We start from the raw sequence: 17161 nt of genomic DNA, 5'->3' as shown, positions 1-17161 counted from the left end.
CCATTCCTAAATATATCGTCTTAGGATTAGTGGATCACGAAGCTTACACAGGACGTCGAGATCTTTCGCCTTTTAATTTTCGCCACATGAATGTGGAATATCTGGCGTTGTCCAGAGACGGAAAACAGATTCCATCGAAAGCCTTCCAACCTACTTTTTACCAGGGAACATCGGTCAGAGAATTTTATAATCTGTTTACAGCCACTTCAAGACAATTGAAAGATTTGCCTCTATCGATTAATAGGTTGGAATATCAACAGGGGTATACACTCTTTGCCTTTAATCTGAACACAGCGGATGACTCGGAGGCGCTTTCAACCGTTTCCACCGGCAACCTGAGGATGGAGATGCGCTTTGGAGAACCTCTGAGAGCCACGGCTACACTCATTGTGTATGCGTGTTACGACTCCATTCTGGAGATAAACTCAAAGAGAGAGGTATTGGTGGATTATTATTAATGGATAATCACGAATTGTACGGCATATTATCGAACCTGCTGGGAGATTATTTTGGTGGCGTGTACGCGTCTGATCAGCTGTCTACCGTCCCAAAAAACATTCGACTACCGGCCTACTTTGTGGTAAACACTCATCCTGTCCATTTACCCGGTGAACACTGGTTGGCGCTAGCTGTGGAACAAAATGGCCTCGGAACATTTTTTGACTCTTACGGTCTATCGCCTGAATTTAAATATTACCCTGAAAACATCCTGAATTTTCTAACAGAACGTTGTTCAAGAATACAATATCAGGATCGTCAGCTACAGAGTTTTGCATCCGACCGTTGTGGCCAGCATTGTGTTTTTTTCCTGTGTCATAAGGCTTGTGGACTTTCTCTGAAACAAATTCTGTCTAAATATCATAAAAATGTAGATAAAAATGATGCTATGGTTTATCATTTTGTTAAAAAATTTTCAAATTGCATCAAACGTCATGATGTATACTTCACACAGGTGAATTGTACTCTTGAAATGTTTAAAGAATGTCACGGACTGTGAAATTTGTTTTGAATAAAGTTTTATTGAACAAACAAGAGAGTTAAGGTGTAAAGCTGATCCATTTCTTCAAAGTGGGGACATTGCTCCAGCTTGGTGATAAAATGATATTTCTCCTCGGTTTTTTCTTTTTTTTCTTCAAAACACCGTCTTCAGAATCCGGAAGCACAACCCCTCCGTTCCTGAGTTGCGTAATCTGACGTTTCGCTAGCGGATTGGACACGATAGATAAGGGCACATTTTTTTCTACTAGAGTTTTTAGGAAAGGAGTCCAACCCGTCGGTTCTGATTGTGGATGTTTTTTTAACGGGTTGCTGATGCTTTTAATCAAGTCAAGGATGTGCGATCCTTTCTGCACATCGCCTTTATATTTAAATTCCCCCGTCGGAGTCCAGTTTAATCGTGTCATTTTCAGCAGATACTCGGCGTTTTTTCTTCCGCGTACAGGAAGATTCTGTAGCGTTTCATTAATGAGTGTGTCAGCCGCTGTTTCTACAGCTGACGTAGGCTCAGCCGTCACAGTGGGCGGTTCAGTGGGAGGTGCGCTTTCGTGTAATCCGCTTCTCATCAACTTTAAATAACGCTGTAGCAGCGCATTGTATTTTTTAATTTTCTCATACGGCGTTAATCCCGTCTCCTGCATAATTAATTTCATTTCAGAGTCAAGATTCTCTTCAGCCACGTCCCGTATCGTAGGTTTAACAAGCTGACGTAATTGTTGGGGGGTCACCATAAACATTTTTTGAGAAGCCATCGTTTATTTCCTTATTAAGCCACCTATCAGTTCGCCGATCAGAGGCGCAGCGGCTGCTAAGAGTATGGGTAGAAATCCGCCTTTCTGGCCGACTAAAAGCTTCTTTTTTTTAAAAAGGCTAGTTTTGTTATGAGTCAACTGTCTGAGCACCGTTCTGCTTTTAGACAACTTTTGAAATTGACGCGGCGACAGACGTATATTTCCTTTGATCACGTTTAAAGCTATCTCGCACAAAGCCTTCAGAACGTCCTCGGAGCACCCTTTTAAAAACTCCCGACGTTGGCGAGGCTTCATACGTGACAAAGCACGTAGAATCTTGGCGTTGCGTTTTATCCGGGCTGAGATGGCTCTGTTTTAGACAAATACACCGCAGTGAGCTGATCCGGAAGTAAACCCGTACGGAGACGGAAAGATTCTGGCGTTTCCGCTTTTAAATCCACAATTAAATAACCGTACGGTTCTGACGTAGCGTCTTGAAAACTCTCCATGAAATATCTTTTTTGGGTAGGATATATTTGATTTGCTAAAACATTGATTTGCAATTTGTCTCGAGGGTTTTTAAACAAAATCAAATAATTGGTGTTTAAGCTGATGGAACGACTATGTTTTCCTTGATGAAAAACATTTTGAGTGATTAAAATGACGCTCATATTTCTGTGATGTCTCAGCTGCGTAAATAATTTTAGCACTCCAGGATGGCTGGACGTTTGAGACATCATGTCATCCAAGATCACCAAGTGGTTATGACCCGATGGAAATAAATCATCATCCTCGAATGAAAGCGGGAGACCTTGAACGAATCGAATACTTTTATTACAAAGATCATCATACATAGGTTGATAAGATGTAAAAAACCACACGATGTTTTCTGGCATTTCAGTTAAACATTGCATACAATTTTCCAAAATACTTTTTACAAAAAAGGTTTTTCCACAGCCTGACGGACCAGCAATTTGTGCACTGAATGGCAATTTTAATCTAGCGTCAAAATCAGTTTCCATTTTTAATACCCAAATGGTTCTGTACTGCCGTCAGCAAATAACCTCCGCTTATCAAAAATCACACGAAACCTTTTCACAAATGAAACATTCGAGAGAGTGAGACCTTTTTTATCCCTCTTGACAATCTCCTGCCGAGTTTGCAAAAATCTTCCCCTTTCTCCAGCCACGTACCCCTCAACCAGCAGCGCTAAGCTGTCAAAATTGATGTGATCAGATGAAATGAATGACTGTGTGATACCCTTAGCCTTTAGCACCACCTGCTGGCGGTCCCGGGTTTTGTAAGCATACGTTTTTGGACCGGATGAAGCAAATTCTGTGATGGAATCGCCGTGCAGTTCATCGGTTAAATCCCCCAGCAGCGGTCCTGTTGGTAAAACACACTCATTCTCTTTGACAGAATAAATTATAGAATCTGTATCATAATAAATGACGCGATTTCCCAGTTTGTTCAACGCATTTAATAATTTCAATCTGGCATAAGTTGTGGTGAAAGCGGCGATAAATATGTTGTTGCTTCTGCCAGGAGTTGTTAGGCATTTTTCTGTCAAACTGTGCTGCACCAGAACGGCTCCTGAAGCGACAAAACTGAAGAATTTAACTTTGTGTTTCCCTGAAAACAGAATGTCAAAAAATTCATCAGGTTTTTGAACAAATGTGGTTTGTACAAGATCATCTCTTTGACCAAACTTTCCCCAGAGTGAATTGAGACATAATTTTGAAATGGCACGCTTAGCAGGATTGTGCTGAATCTTAGACTCATCTAATTGTATTCCCTGATGAAGTTTGTAGTCCTGAATGTATTTTCTTTTCGAGTCATCGTCAATCAATCCTTCAGGAAAACCAGACGCTTGTTGTTTCTGCTTCAAAAACGTGTTAATGTAACCTGCGAACACATCTTTACTGCTTTTCTCAAAATCCCAGACTTCAATCATTTTCACCAGACGGTAACCTGACTCCAAAGCGTAATTGAACTCTACACTCACCCAAACCCCCGTCAAAGCACGTTGAGACACGCTGTGTGAACAAGAATCAGATTGATTATTCATTTCAGCGCATGTGCGACATAGTGTAAAAACAAGTTTACCTTTGAATGTTTTAAAAGGCAGAACAGGGAAAAACAGTTTTCTGGGTGGCAAAACGACAGCTTTAATCAAGCCAAAATAGTGACTTGGATCTCTGAAATTTTTAACATGAATTTTGGGATGGCCTATGGGATAAGTCTGTGTGGCGTTTACATAAGGGTACAGGCTCGTAAAATCCACATAGTGGATTTTTTCACCGCTCTGAGCCGAATGCCTCAGCTGAACCGGACAAGTTCTTCCTCCATACAGGGCTTCACGAGGTGAGAGAGGAGCTGGCGGTGGGTCAAATCTTGAGACAAACTGTTTCACGTCCGGATCAGTTTTTACCATCTCCTGCCAATCATGTTCCCAAATGACATTCATTTTTAATCGATGCACAGTTTCCAACGACTGAAGCTTTTCGACGGTTTTGTCATAAATTTCACCAAAAGTGATTTTTCTCAGAGGACATATGGATGACTGTAAGAAACATTTTGGACAGCCGTGGAAAAAACAACCCATATACTCAAACCCTTGTTCGACGCCTGAAATCACAGCATATCCGTCGAGATAAAAATCTCCCACTTTATACTCCCCCAAAGGTGTTAAAGCGTGTTGAATGTCTACATTTTGACTGCGTGAAACCCATTCCAGCCACACGATGCTTGAACTTGAAAATGGTTTTTGTTGCGGTCGATAGCCGAGCGGACAAGGAATGGCTAATGTGTCTGGTTTTAGGAATTTTGATCTAAACACGCGCATGCAAGCTGAAGCGATCGTGACAGATTTCAGCGGGTCGATACCAGTTTCATTAAAAAACTCCTCTCTGAAAATACCGCATGCTTTACGCAGAATTTCTACATCGTTTCTACAATAAAACACGGCCTCCTTTCTGAAATCAAACAGCTGCTGTTTAGACACATCGGTGTACCATTCTAAAAATATTTTTTTATGCTCCGGAGACATTTGTTCAAACCCATAATGGCTGACATCTGGATAAGGCCCTTTATAATTCAGATGTTCAATCGATGAAAATCTGTGAGGAAAATAACCTTTAGTTTTATCTGTAAAGCCCAAAGCAGCTGGAAGGTTAGCTAATTTCATCATGAGAAAACTTAAGGAATCAATGAATCTCAACCCGAAATCTGGATCGTGAAAACTCAGGATTTTACAGCCTTGCATGAGTATATTTTTGGGAACAATTTTTAATTGACACATAGCTCTCAAAATTATATAAGCATCAAATCCGCGCGCATTGTGTGCAACAAATGTATAATTGCTGAATTTAGGACGACGCATCTGCATAATAAAATCTTTAATGCAATCTAAACCAAATTTCTCCCAAACGTCGCCTGAATCGGATTTTGCACAGATTAAAAAAGGTGTATGCACACCGTTCTGATCCGTAAACGTTTCAGTGTCGTAATAAATAACCTTTTCCGTTAAACCGTCATCTTTTTTTTCAAGCTGAATAAAACAGCGATGATCATCCGTGACCACCGACTGTTTGCAAACGATGCATTTGGTCGCTGAGCAAACGTGCTGTGAGCCATTTCCACCCATGGCGATGTAATAATTTTGTTTACAAATGGTGCATTTTTTAAACATTTCGCAAGGAGAAACTAACCTGTTTGCTTGAGGCCTTAAAACAGGTGTTTTGTGAGTTTGAAAACATATCACATTTTGGCATATTCGATTACAATCAGAACATGTGATGAGAGACGTTTCTGTCCGTTTGCATAAATCGGTATTACACACGCGACAGAACCATTTACAATGATGTCCGTTCATGTTATTATAAGCGGAAAAGCACCATGAACAAAAATATTTGGCTCCTAAGAAACCTTTAATATTTTTTATGCCGTAATAATGTTGATTCATTAGCAAAATGAACAACGGATTTGATCGATCGCTAAAATCTGTTTCAAATTTAGAAATGATTCTGTCGGATCTGTAAAAAATGATTATTTTTCTTTGAACAATATTTTCAAATCGAATCACGTCGCTAAATGAAACGGTTGATTGCTCCTGAAGCCCTGCCTGTTGATGAATATTTTTAGCCACATTCAATAATTCTGTATCTCTCGCTGAGGGATTTAACAGTCCGGCTATGCTTAGCGCAAAACACAACGGCTGATTGGCCTCTGGAGGGCAAATGAGATGGTTTCGTTTTTTATTGACTAATTCGTGATCCAGAATGGTTTCGATTGTTCGTTTTCCGCCGCCGGACGGATTATTTATCACTTGCAGTCTGAAATTAAATTCGTTGTCGGCCTCTAATGCTTCATTTGATTGGACTAACAGATCCAGTAAATACTGAAGCTGATTTAACATATTTGATCCGTCATAATTAAAATTAACGTGGTGCGTCGTGTGCAAAGTATTAATTTCAAACTGGACTCTATCGTTGGGACGCGCGATCTGGCTTCCTCTTTCAGCAAACCTGTTTAATATTTCCATCAGATTAATATAAAACTCGGCTGGGTCGTTGATTGCTTGAAAAGACACTCTCTCTCTAATTTCACGCTGGTTAAAAGCTGCGTTTACGCTCCCTCCGATCTGCCGGTGTTCTATTTGTCTCAAAATTTCATCTACAGCTTCTGATGAAGGCTCATCTGAATTTGCTAGTATTTGATCGATCTCGTTTACGCGCTGCTGGTGTTCTATTTGTCTCAAAATTTCATCTACAGCTTCTGATGAAGGCGGATCTGAATTTGCTAGAATTTGATCGACCTCGTTTGAAACGGCTTGGGATGCTAAAATATCGTCTAAGATCTCACTATCTGAAGCTAATTCATCTACTTCACTCAGTTCGCTTAAATCAAACCAGTCAGTTAACAGATTTTCGCAGGATGGATGAAGAGGGGGGGTTTCATTATCTAAAATTCGATCTAACAAATCTACGTTTAATTCATCATCTACTTCAAACAAATCTGAAAGGTCATCAAACCAATTTTCACTCATGATACAAAAGACATTAAAAACCTACTAAAAATGAAGAAAAAAATCTGCGTCATCCTTTTACAGAGCCAGCACTTGTTGGACCACTTCGACCAGGCCGGAATTCACTTGCAGGAGCAAGTACCCAAGCTTCATCCTGTTTAATCTCTGCAATGGCGTAAATCTGCCCCGCTTCTTCTTCTTTAACCGTTTTTCTGATGAAAAAATAAATAAAAATAAATAAAATGAACGAGCTTTTAATAAATTATATATATAAATTTAACTTACTCTGTACAGGTGCAGGAGGTGGGGCGTTCTCTTCGTCGGTCGTGGGTTGTTCTGAAAGGATAAAAAACATCATCTTTTTTACTTCAAAATTTAATATACTCTGCAGAGCGGTTTTGTGAAACAGCTTACCGGCTGGCTGCTCAGGACCACGTTCAGCGGTTTCAGAGTCGTTGTCGGATTGTTCTGAAAGAATAAAAATAATGAAAAATATGAACGAATCATCTTTGAAGTAAATAACCACCTTTTTATATATCTCTTACCCTGTGCAGGAGAAGGGGGAGGAGGAGGAGGAGGTGTGGGCGGAGATATTGAAGCGGCTGTCGGATGTTGTTCTGAAAGGATAAAAAACAACGGTAAATGTGAACGAGTCATCTTTGACTTATTAATCAGTTGTTTTTTTATCGTTACCATCCGTCTGCGCATGAGAAGGGGTTGGAGGTGGTGGGGGCTGAGATATTGGGGGTGCGTAGGCCGTCGGCCGTTGCTCTGGAGAATAAAAACGATAAATATGAACGACACATCTCTGACTTATTAATCGCTATTTTGTAATCACTTACCAGCTTCGAGGATCATCTGTGGCGTGATGTTCCTGTAACGAACAGCTTTCACGTTCGCATTCGCGTGTGATCTGACGGTATGGCTGGGCTGATACGGATGTAAGACGGTTCGGCTGGTGGATGGAGGCGTGGTTGGGTAAAAGTTATCACTTCCGGGGTAAGGTTGAACCCCCTCCTTTTCTGTAAAATGAGATATTTCTCAGCTGAAGAAAAGAACGTTACATATATATTTATAAAATCCACTCACTCAGATTCTCGACCGCACGATTAATTTTAGACAAATCATCGAGAGGGATCGGAGTTTTACAAGTTAATTCCTCAATAGGAATTTCTTCCCACTCGCCGTCCGATATGACAATAGCGTCTGAAAATAAAGATGTTAAACCAGAAAGAGAAAAAAAGATTTGCGTCTTAAGTTAAAAACTTACCCGTCATCTTAGCTCGTTACACCTCAAATCACGACTCCGAAAATGCGGTTTTACATTTTATACAGCTGTTTAAAAAAATCTTGAATAGAAAACGGTTGCGATTGGTCGAAAAAAAAAATGTTTATAAACAATACATAGTCATTTGCTTTGTTGTATAGGTAGACAAATGTCTGAATGGGTGTTTAGAGTTGTGTGTGTGTGTGTGTGTGTGTGTGTGTGTGTGTGTGTGTGTGTGTGTGTGTGTGTGTGTGTGTGTGTGTGTGTGTGTGTGTGTGTGTGCGTGTGTGCGTGTGTGCGTGCAGATCCAAAAAAATAATACCGGACCGGTGTTGTACCGGACATTTCTTCCTGAAATCGCTTATGAAAAATCTGTTGCGTTGTCAAGCCAATCTCATCATGTCTCAATTCGAACGTTGTTTTTAGCAGAGGAAGGCTATATTCAAAACACATATCCATCGGTTCTTCTTCTTCGCTCGTGTGTAAATCCGTTTACGACATGCATGTGCCTTAGTTTAACTATTCTGAGAGGTATGACATTAAAGGTTTGACCAGAGGTACGTCTGCTCTGAGACTTTACTAATCCACCCCTCCCAAAAAACAAACCTCATAAACAGCTTTTTATTTATTTCAGCTGTTATAGGTCCTACAAAAAGGATCAAATCTTTTCTTTGAGGCAGGAAGCAATATGTGTGTGTGTGTGTGTGTGTGTGTGTGTGTGTGTGTGTGTGTGTGTGTGTGTGTGTGTGTGTGTGTGTGTGTGTGTGTGTGTGTGTGTGTGTGTGTGTGTGGGCTTACAGCCATTAATTTGATGTGCTGCTGGACAGAGAGTTTTACACAATAGTTTTAGTTCTGGTCAAAAAGTGTCAGTGAGCTGCATGTAAATATTTACACATTTAAACACAAAGTTTAAGACTGAACATACGAAATCCAACGTGAACATCTGCCAGATGGCTGAGTAAATCAAAGAGAGTATTAATGACATAGACAATGTGTCACTCTGAAGAGTTTGTGTGTGTGTGTGTGTGTGTGTGTGTGTGTGTGTGTGTGTGTGTGTGTGTGTGTGTGTGTGTGTGTGTGTGTGTGTGTGTGTGTGTGTGTGTGTGTTTACAGCCATTAATTTGATGTGCTGCTGGACAGAAAGTTTTACACAATAGTTTTAGTTCTGGTCAAAAAGTGTCAGTGAGCCATGTCTGTAGGCACCTCTTCCTCGTGGCTTGGTGCTTCATGCATCTCCTCGTGGTTCATCATTTTTTCTTAGAGCTCGGCTTTTCACCATTCGGACAGATCTGAGCTTTTAAAGAGTTATACACAATAGGATTACACTCAGAAGGGAGGGGGGCTGTGGGAACCGATGGGTAACACAATAAGAAACTTCACACGCCATTACACACATTAGCCTATGACGTGGGGAATCATGGACATCTGGACACGCTCAACAATACGCCATTGATGATGCGGCGTGGGGGGTCTAGGCCATCTGGACAATTAACAATACACATGTCCATTTGATTAATGATACGGAAGGGGGGGCAAAGATTGAACAATACACCTGTCCATTTGATTAATGATAGGAAGGGGGGGCAAGGTCAAGGGTCAAATGAACAATAGGACTGAAAGGTCAAAAAGGTCAAAGAACAATAGACCTGTCAAAAAGTTTGACGAAAGGTATCTTATAATTCTCTCTCTAGTAAGGATTCTATGCAATGCTTGATAAATGAGACCCCAGTTAGGTTTGTTTTAACGTTGCAAATCTGCAACACCTGCCTCCAGAGGGTTGATAAACGTGAGATCTAACATGCTGAATATTCAGAGACTCACGCATAGAATTCCTGTCCCGTGTCTTTCGCTGGGATGTTTCCAAAAACCGTAACAGCCTCGATGATCACAGGGTGTGGACAAATTTTTCCAGGGTATTCACTCCTCAGAGTCTTCAGATCCTCATAGTCACCTTTTTCTGGATTGTACCGATTGTACCAACGGGTCCAGCAAAACATAGGAAGTGGCACTGGAATAGTTTAGCAAAGAAAGTAATATGAAACACATCTTTATAAGATTCCTCTAAATGTTTAGGTGAAGTTGTCTTACTTCCTGGTTTGACACTAGCTGAAAAACAAAAGCAAAATAAGAGTAGTTAGTGGTTTTAGATGGTAGAAAATAACTGGAGAAATTTCAAAGCTGAAGATGAACTCACCAAGCAGCAAAACTGCAACAACAGTGAGAACCACCTATATAGTTTATAATTGTTTAAAAAAGAAAATGTTGAAAAATTTCTGGATTTCCTTTGAAATTGTATCCCCCAAAAAACAACACAAATGACATCTTACCAGCCTGGCCATGACTGCAGAAATCAGTGGTCAGTTTTCACAGCTGCAAACCAAAATACAAACTTTTAAAATGAGCATTTATTTTCCACAATTGATATTTTTAGGAAGTTCTGTTAAAAATCAATGAACTTATTTTTTTTCTTTGGTGGTTTGAGTATTTTGTTTTGATGTTGTTTTCCTACCAGTAAAAACCAGAAGGAATTTACCAAGAAGACGTCTCTGTTCCACATGTTGGTTGTGTTTACCGCTGCCTTTATATAGTAACACATCTCTGCCTGTGGCACACATTTTTTTTAGCACAAAAAGCCAACGGTGAAAGTTTACAACTTGTTTTGTCACATTTTTACAGATGTAAAAACCCCAGATATGCAGGTCCAGCACACACACACACACACACACACACACACACACACACACACACACACACACACACATACACACACACACACACACACACACACACACACACACACACATTTAACAAATCACCTACAGAAGTAATAGAACTTATAGAGCATTTTTAAACACATATAGTGTGTGTATGTGTGTGTGTGTGTGCGTGCGTGCGTGCGCACGCAAGGATCTCTGTTACGGCTGTTGCCTGTCCATCCCCGGGGCTGGAGTTCAGCACCATGGACAGCGCTTGTTTCCATTGCACTCTGCCGTTTCTCTGCAGCACCATGGATAGCACCTGCACCTGCTGCCGCCTGAATCAGCACCACAGAAGAGGCAGGCCGAGGATGTCCCACCAACCCTCCCTCCTGTCACCAGTTCTCCTGATGACAGCTAGGGTGTGGAGCTCCTTTAAAAGTCAAGACTTTCATTTTACTTGTGGGACTCAGGTCTGTGCTGACGTTCCCAGATTACGTTGTGGCAAATGGTGATCTTGCATGTTTAATGCTTTTGATAACCACTTGGACAGCAGGGGCAACAGTAGCTCAGGAGGTAGAGCGGGTTGTCCATTTATCAAAATGTTACAGGTTTGATCTCGACTCTGACCAGAGAATACTGCTGTTGTGTACTTTGGCAAGACACTTAACTTTGTCTCTGTCAGCGTGCCCCAGGGCAGCTGTGGCTACATCGTAGCTCATCCCCCCATGTGTGTGAATGGGTAAATGAAGAGCCTTGGGGGGTTGTAGAGCCCTAAGAAGACACTATACAAACATGGGCCATTTACCATTTACTTGTCAACTTGTTTGTTTAAAATAGTCTTGAGCTTAGCTTTGTTTAGAATATTAGTTTAGTTAAGAAAGTTGTTTTTATTTTTGAAGTTGCCTGCTGCCGTATAGATTGTCTCATATTCTTGGTTGTTTTGTTCTGGTGGAGCGTTGCTCATCTCTTTCAGCCTTTACCTTAATCTACACCCCATGTGTTTTCGCTCTTCAGAGTTATTTTTAGTAATAGTTGTAAAACATTTTTCCCCACAGGCTTTCTGAGTTCATTATTTAGATATTTTTTAAACATCTGTGTTTATAAATCATTTCATGTCTTGTATGTTACACCCTCCTTTACATTACCAACTGGGTTGTAACCAAGTCTGTAAATATGTCTCTAAGTCAGCATGTTACCATCTCACAGGCTGCCTGGCTTTAATGCCTGACTCAGAGAGATCTCCACTGTAAAAATGTTTTCTTCAGACTACATAACCACAAAACATTTGTTAAAATGTGGGATTGCTACAATAATTTCAGATGCACACCTGGCACACACATGAAATATGGAGTCCATTGGAACTGGTCTTATTTCATTTTTATCTGTAAAAATGCAGCAAAGCATGTTTCAAACTTTCACCATGGGCCATTTTTTTGTGTTGAAAAAATTGTGCCACAGGGAATGCTGCGTTGCTTTTAAAAGGCTGAGGTACACACGACCACACGGAACAGGGAAGTCCTCTTGCTTAGTTCCTCCTGCAGGTAAAACAAGTAAAACTTTATTTATTTAACTTTATTTAAATTTTGGTAAAATTCACCTTGAATTAACATTAACAGTTAAAAAAGAAGAAAAAGCACGCTCATTTTCAATTTCATTGTTTTGATCTGCAGCTGGAAGGGGTCATCTGATTTCTGCAACAATGATCAGACTGGTAAGACATTATGAATTGTGTTTTAGGTTAAAATTTAGGAAAACAAAATTTTGCACAAATTTACTTTAAAGATGTTTCTTTGTAGACGCTTCTCACTACTGTTGTAGTTCTGCTGCTTGGTGGGTTCATCTTGAGTTTTCAGTTTTGGAACTTCCACAATCATTTCCCACTGTGCAAAACCACTAACTGGTATTTTTATGCTTCTGTTTAACAGCTTATGTGAAACCAAGTAATGGAAGTAAGAAAAGAACATTTATAACAAAATAAACCCCATGAAGATGCACATTCAGTATTTGTTGTGGGTTAAACTGTTTCTTTACTCAAACAGTCCCATGGCCACCTGGTCCAATAATGTGCTGGACCAGCTGGTACGATCGAGACAATCCAGATGGAACAGGTGATTGGGAGGACCTGAAACACCTGAGGATGGAAAATCCAGGAGAGATCTGTGCCGGACCTGTGGACATTCAGGCCGTTACTGTTGTGGGGAATGTCCCAGCTGAAGACACGGGGCAGCAATTCTATGCGTGAGTCACACATTAGTCTAAAGGTTTTCTTAAATGGTGTCGTCTTGAAGAGTTTACCTCTTTAACTTGTTAAAGCATTTTATTGCGGACAAGAAAAAAAAATGGAAATTTGAAAGATTCTGTACATCATAATAAAACGTGCTTTGAATTACTGTGATAGTGTGACCATTAAAACTGCAGTTTCTACTAACTTATCTTGTCTTGTGTTTCAGCTACAATACCCAAATAGGCTTCATTTGCCTGAATGAGGATCAGGAATTTGGTCGATGCAGAGACTACAAGGTCCGCTTCAGATGTCCTTGTATTTTTCAACCTAGATAAACCCACAATGACCCGAGAGAAAATAATCAATCAGAAGTTTGCGTAATTGATTGTTTTTCTGTCACTTCAACATTTTTCTGTTGCTTGATTGTTACTGTGGCCAGTTTAAAAACTAGTCTGAGTGGACTTTGGGTGATCTTCCTGTCTTTAACCCTTAAAGACCCATGGGACACTGGTGTCACAACTGATTTCAAACATCTGCAAAATTCCTTCTTGAGTCAAATATTCAAGTTCGAAAACCCAGAGTGACATTCTACCCATACTTATATTGAAAATGATGGTACTTCTTTATTTTATAACATGTTTGACTACATTTTGATGTGTTTATTTTAATCTGTTTACTAATTGAGAAGGGGTTGGGATCTAAAATGTTAAGAGTATTTTTTATCTGTGAGGAAATAAATCAACAAACACAAACTGTCTTTGTCTTTTTCTTTTGTAACACATTTAAAGTAAGTGATTTAATCATTTATAATTTCATCAAATAGATGCAGGTTTAAAGTGGAAACAATCTGCTCTGGTGAGTTAATTATTGGTAGTGAAAACTGAAAAGGTCCATACACAATAATGGTATTTTTATCAGATGTAACTCCTATGAGGGTGTGTGGTGGTGCTTCTGTGCCTGGTTTGACCACATCCAGTTCTGTTCTCATTAGAACAGTGCCAGAGGTCAGCAGACAAATTCTACACAGTAAAAGTTGCTGGTTATGTTTTGTAATACCGAATTATTCAGACGAAAGGTCTAAAGGTTGTCTTTTGGAGAGCAGAACTCAGCTAGTTTACATTTATAAAGTGCCGGTTTACAGGAAGAGGAATGTTAAAGCGTGATACTGAGAGGCAAATCAGAATCATATCAGGTCAAGATTGAGGCGGATTGATGTGAATAAGTAAGCATGTAGAAACAGTGGGGAGAAAAATTCCCTTTTAACAGGAGGAAACATCCAACAGAACCTGGATCAGTGTGAGCAACCGTCTCGACTCACTGGGTCCGTCCATAGGAAGTGACTGACTAGACTAGAGACTTTGTTCCAAAAGGTGCAAAAATCACAAACACTGTCATCCATCCATCCATCATCAATGCCTGCATCCCTGCAGACCTACCACCAATCCGTCCATCGATCTCCCACTCCATCTGCCCCTCGTCGTGAACAAGACTAAACTCCTCCACTTGGGGCAGAACCTCAGGATTCAACCCTGTTCTGGCTCAACTTTCTACAGCTGGCCAAAGGAGCCAATGTGTCTGTCATGTTGTGTGTTAGGAGGAGGTTAGGACCCAAGATGCAGATACCCCAGATGACACGAGGCAGGAACATTTAAAAGTAAAATCCTTTTATTAAGGAGGATGAACAAAAAATCCAAAATAGCAGGAAGGCAAAAACCCAAACTCCTGAATCCCAGGAAAACCAAAAGCTCACTTAGAGCACAAAAACTGAGACGAGATACTAAAGCTCACACAGAGCACCAGAAAAACGCTGACGTACAAACCTCAATGAACCAACAAACACAGAGTGACAAGACAGGGCTTAAATAGACTGGGAAGATGAGAGGGAGATGAGTTGCAGGTGTGTGGGTTGAGAACCAGGTGAAGGCAATAGCTTATCAGGGAGGAGGAGCAGGAAAGGACACCGGACCTGACTGGGGAAGAACACACACACACACACACACACACACACACACACACACACACACACACACACGCACGCGCACACACACACACACACACACACAGACAGCTGGAGAAGGACATACACATACACTCAAAACTGAAATAATAGACCTATAGAGATATGGTGGGGAGACCAAGAGAACATGAAGCAAACCAGGAGGGAGCTGGGGACAAAAAGGCTGGAGCTACAAACAGAAGACACACATAAATGAGATGCAGACAAAGGACACATGAGGGCGCTATGAGACACAAAAGGGGAATCTAGAGAGGGATGGAGGACATCAGGAGACACATGGGAAAGACACAGACACAGACCATGACAGTGTTGTGTTAAAATACTATCTGGTCTTTTTCTCTTTCATTAGCAGTTTATGTATAAAAACAAAAGTCACTTTAAATTGATTTTTTTTACTTCAGTTGTTAAATCCTCCTTTCTATCAGGAAATTATTTTAATTTAATTATTAAAGATTTTAGATACACAAAATTATGTTTCAAATAGAAATCCTAAACACTTATTTAAATTGAAGTTGTTTATATAGTTTTCTAATGGTAATAAGTACTTGTGGCAGTATTGTGCTCCATACCCTCTGTTATCTTTCAGCTACAACACTCAAACAGGCTTCACTTGCTACAACGAGGACCAGAGATTTGGCTAATGGGAGAAACAAAGTTTGCTTCTGATGCCCATCCCATCTAGCCTGGCCTGCTAGACTCCTCCTCTGTTTAATTCTGCACAGAGAAAGGGTCTGTGAACTCTCCTATTCAAATAACCCCACTTCAATTAAATTCAATTCAAGTTTATTTATATAGCGCCAAATCATCACGAGAGTCGTCTCAAGGCACTTCACATAATAAAAATTCCAATTCAGCTCAGTTCATTAAGCCAATCAGAAATAATGTTTCCTATATAAGGAACCCAGCAAATTGCATCAAGTCACTGACTAGTGTCAGTGACTATACAGCAATCCTCATACCAAGCAAGCATAAAGCGACAGTGGAGAGGAAAACTCCCTTTTAACAGGAAGGAACCTCCAGAGAATCCTGGCTCAGTTTAAGCAGCCATCCTCCACGACTCACTAGGGATCAAGAAGACAGAGCACACACACACACACACACACACACACACACACACACACACACACACACACACACACACACACACACACACACACACACACACACAATTACTGTGTCTATAGTTATATTGTGATGTCTTAGTAAATATTCTATTTGGTGAAAGATAAACTTTATTGTATTTATCCTAGTGGATCTATAATTAAATGGATAAACTAGTAGTAACACATCAAAAGTCAAGGAAGCCAAAAAGTTATTATCAGGAGAGAGAGAATGTTTAAGTGGTTAGCAGCAGTGTGCTAGTCGATGGCCCCCTCCATGAGGCCACCACAGCTTAGCAGAACGTCACTGTAGCTTCTTCTGGGGAGAAAAACACTTACAGAGAAAATAAAGTTAACAGCTGAAATTGCACAAAATAGTACAGTTAAAGAGCAGACTGTAGAATTAAGCAGTTGAGTGTAAAAAGTGGTCAGTGTATCCTCCAGCAGTCTAAGCCTATAGCAGCATAACTACAGAGATAACTCTGGATAATCTATCCTATTTAGATGTAGGCATGTTGGAGGCAGGGCAAGGGAGAGCCGTGTTTACTGACTGTACACTCCACCTCCCTGTACTCCCCCACTTGTCCAGATTTAGGCTAACATCAGATTTTAACCATAGGCCCTACCAAATAAAAATGTTTTAAGCCTATTCTTAAAAGTAGACAAAGTGTCTGCCTCACGGACTAAAGCTGGGAGCTGGTTCCACAGGAGAGGAGCCTGATAACTAAAAGATCTGCCTCCCATCCTAATTTTAGATATTCTTGGAAACACCAGTAGACCTGCAGTCTGAGAGCGAAGTGCTCGGTTAGGAACATATGGAACAATCAGATTCCTGATGTATGATGGACATTGATTATTAAGAGCTTTATATGTGAGAAGAAGGATCTTAAAATCTATTCTGAATTTAACAGGTAGCCAATGTAGGGAAGCTAAGACAAGAGAGATATGATCTCTCTTTTTAATTCTCATCAGAACTCTAGCTGCAGCATTTTGGACAAGCTGAAGACTTTTAACTACATTCTGTAGACTTCCTGAGAGTAATGAATTACAGTAATCCAGTCTTGATTTAATAAATACATGAACTAGTTTTTCAGCATCACT

The 17161-nt window shown here is 40.3% G+C and overlaps 1 protein-coding gene and 2 long non-coding RNA genes across 3 annotated transcripts in view; 1 reads left to right on the top strand and 2 right to left on the bottom strand.

Annotated features, from left to right (window-relative positions):
* Nucleotides 1–10127, bottom strand: part of LOC139062506 (uncharacterized) — a 265098-nt gene extending 254971 nt beyond the window's left edge. Inside the window, exon 1 of the long non-coding RNA XR_011516039.1 lies at nucleotides 10109–10127. This is a non-coding gene — a long non-coding RNA (uncharacterized lncRNA). The remainder of the gene's footprint in view (nucleotides 1–10108) is intronic.
* On the bottom strand, nucleotides 7305–7938 carry LOC139062509 (uncharacterized). Its single transcript, XR_011516043.1, has 3 exons — nucleotides 7843–7938; nucleotides 7447–7775; nucleotides 7305–7370 (listed from the first exon to the last, which is right to left on the bottom strand). It is a non-coding gene; the product is annotated as an uncharacterized lncRNA (long non-coding RNA).
* Nucleotides 10128–11237: 1110 nt separating the features above from the next.
* On the top strand, nucleotides 11238–13905 carry LOC129165275 (cartilage intermediate layer protein 1-like). Its single transcript, XM_054747998.2, has 8 exons — nucleotides 11238–11292; nucleotides 11926–11965; nucleotides 12178–12260; nucleotides 12390–12430; nucleotides 12516–12549; nucleotides 12645–12668; nucleotides 12759–12957; nucleotides 13170–13905. Exons 1-8 carry the CDS (start codon nucleotides 11238–11240, stop codon nucleotides 13276–13278), a joined length of 585 nt encoding a protein of 194 aa, XP_054603973.2. The 3' UTR covers nucleotides 13279–13905.
* Nucleotides 13906–17161: the final 3256 nt, after the last annotated feature.

This window comes from Nothobranchius furzeri, chromosome 2, assembly GCF_043380555.1.
Source record: "Nothobranchius furzeri strain GRZ-AD chromosome 2, NfurGRZ-RIMD1, whole genome shotgun sequence".
In the NCBI taxonomy this organism is placed as follows: Eukaryota; Metazoa; Chordata; class Actinopteri; order Cyprinodontiformes; family Nothobranchiidae; genus Nothobranchius; species Nothobranchius furzeri.
This window is presented reverse-complemented; position numbering and strand designations above follow the sequence as displayed.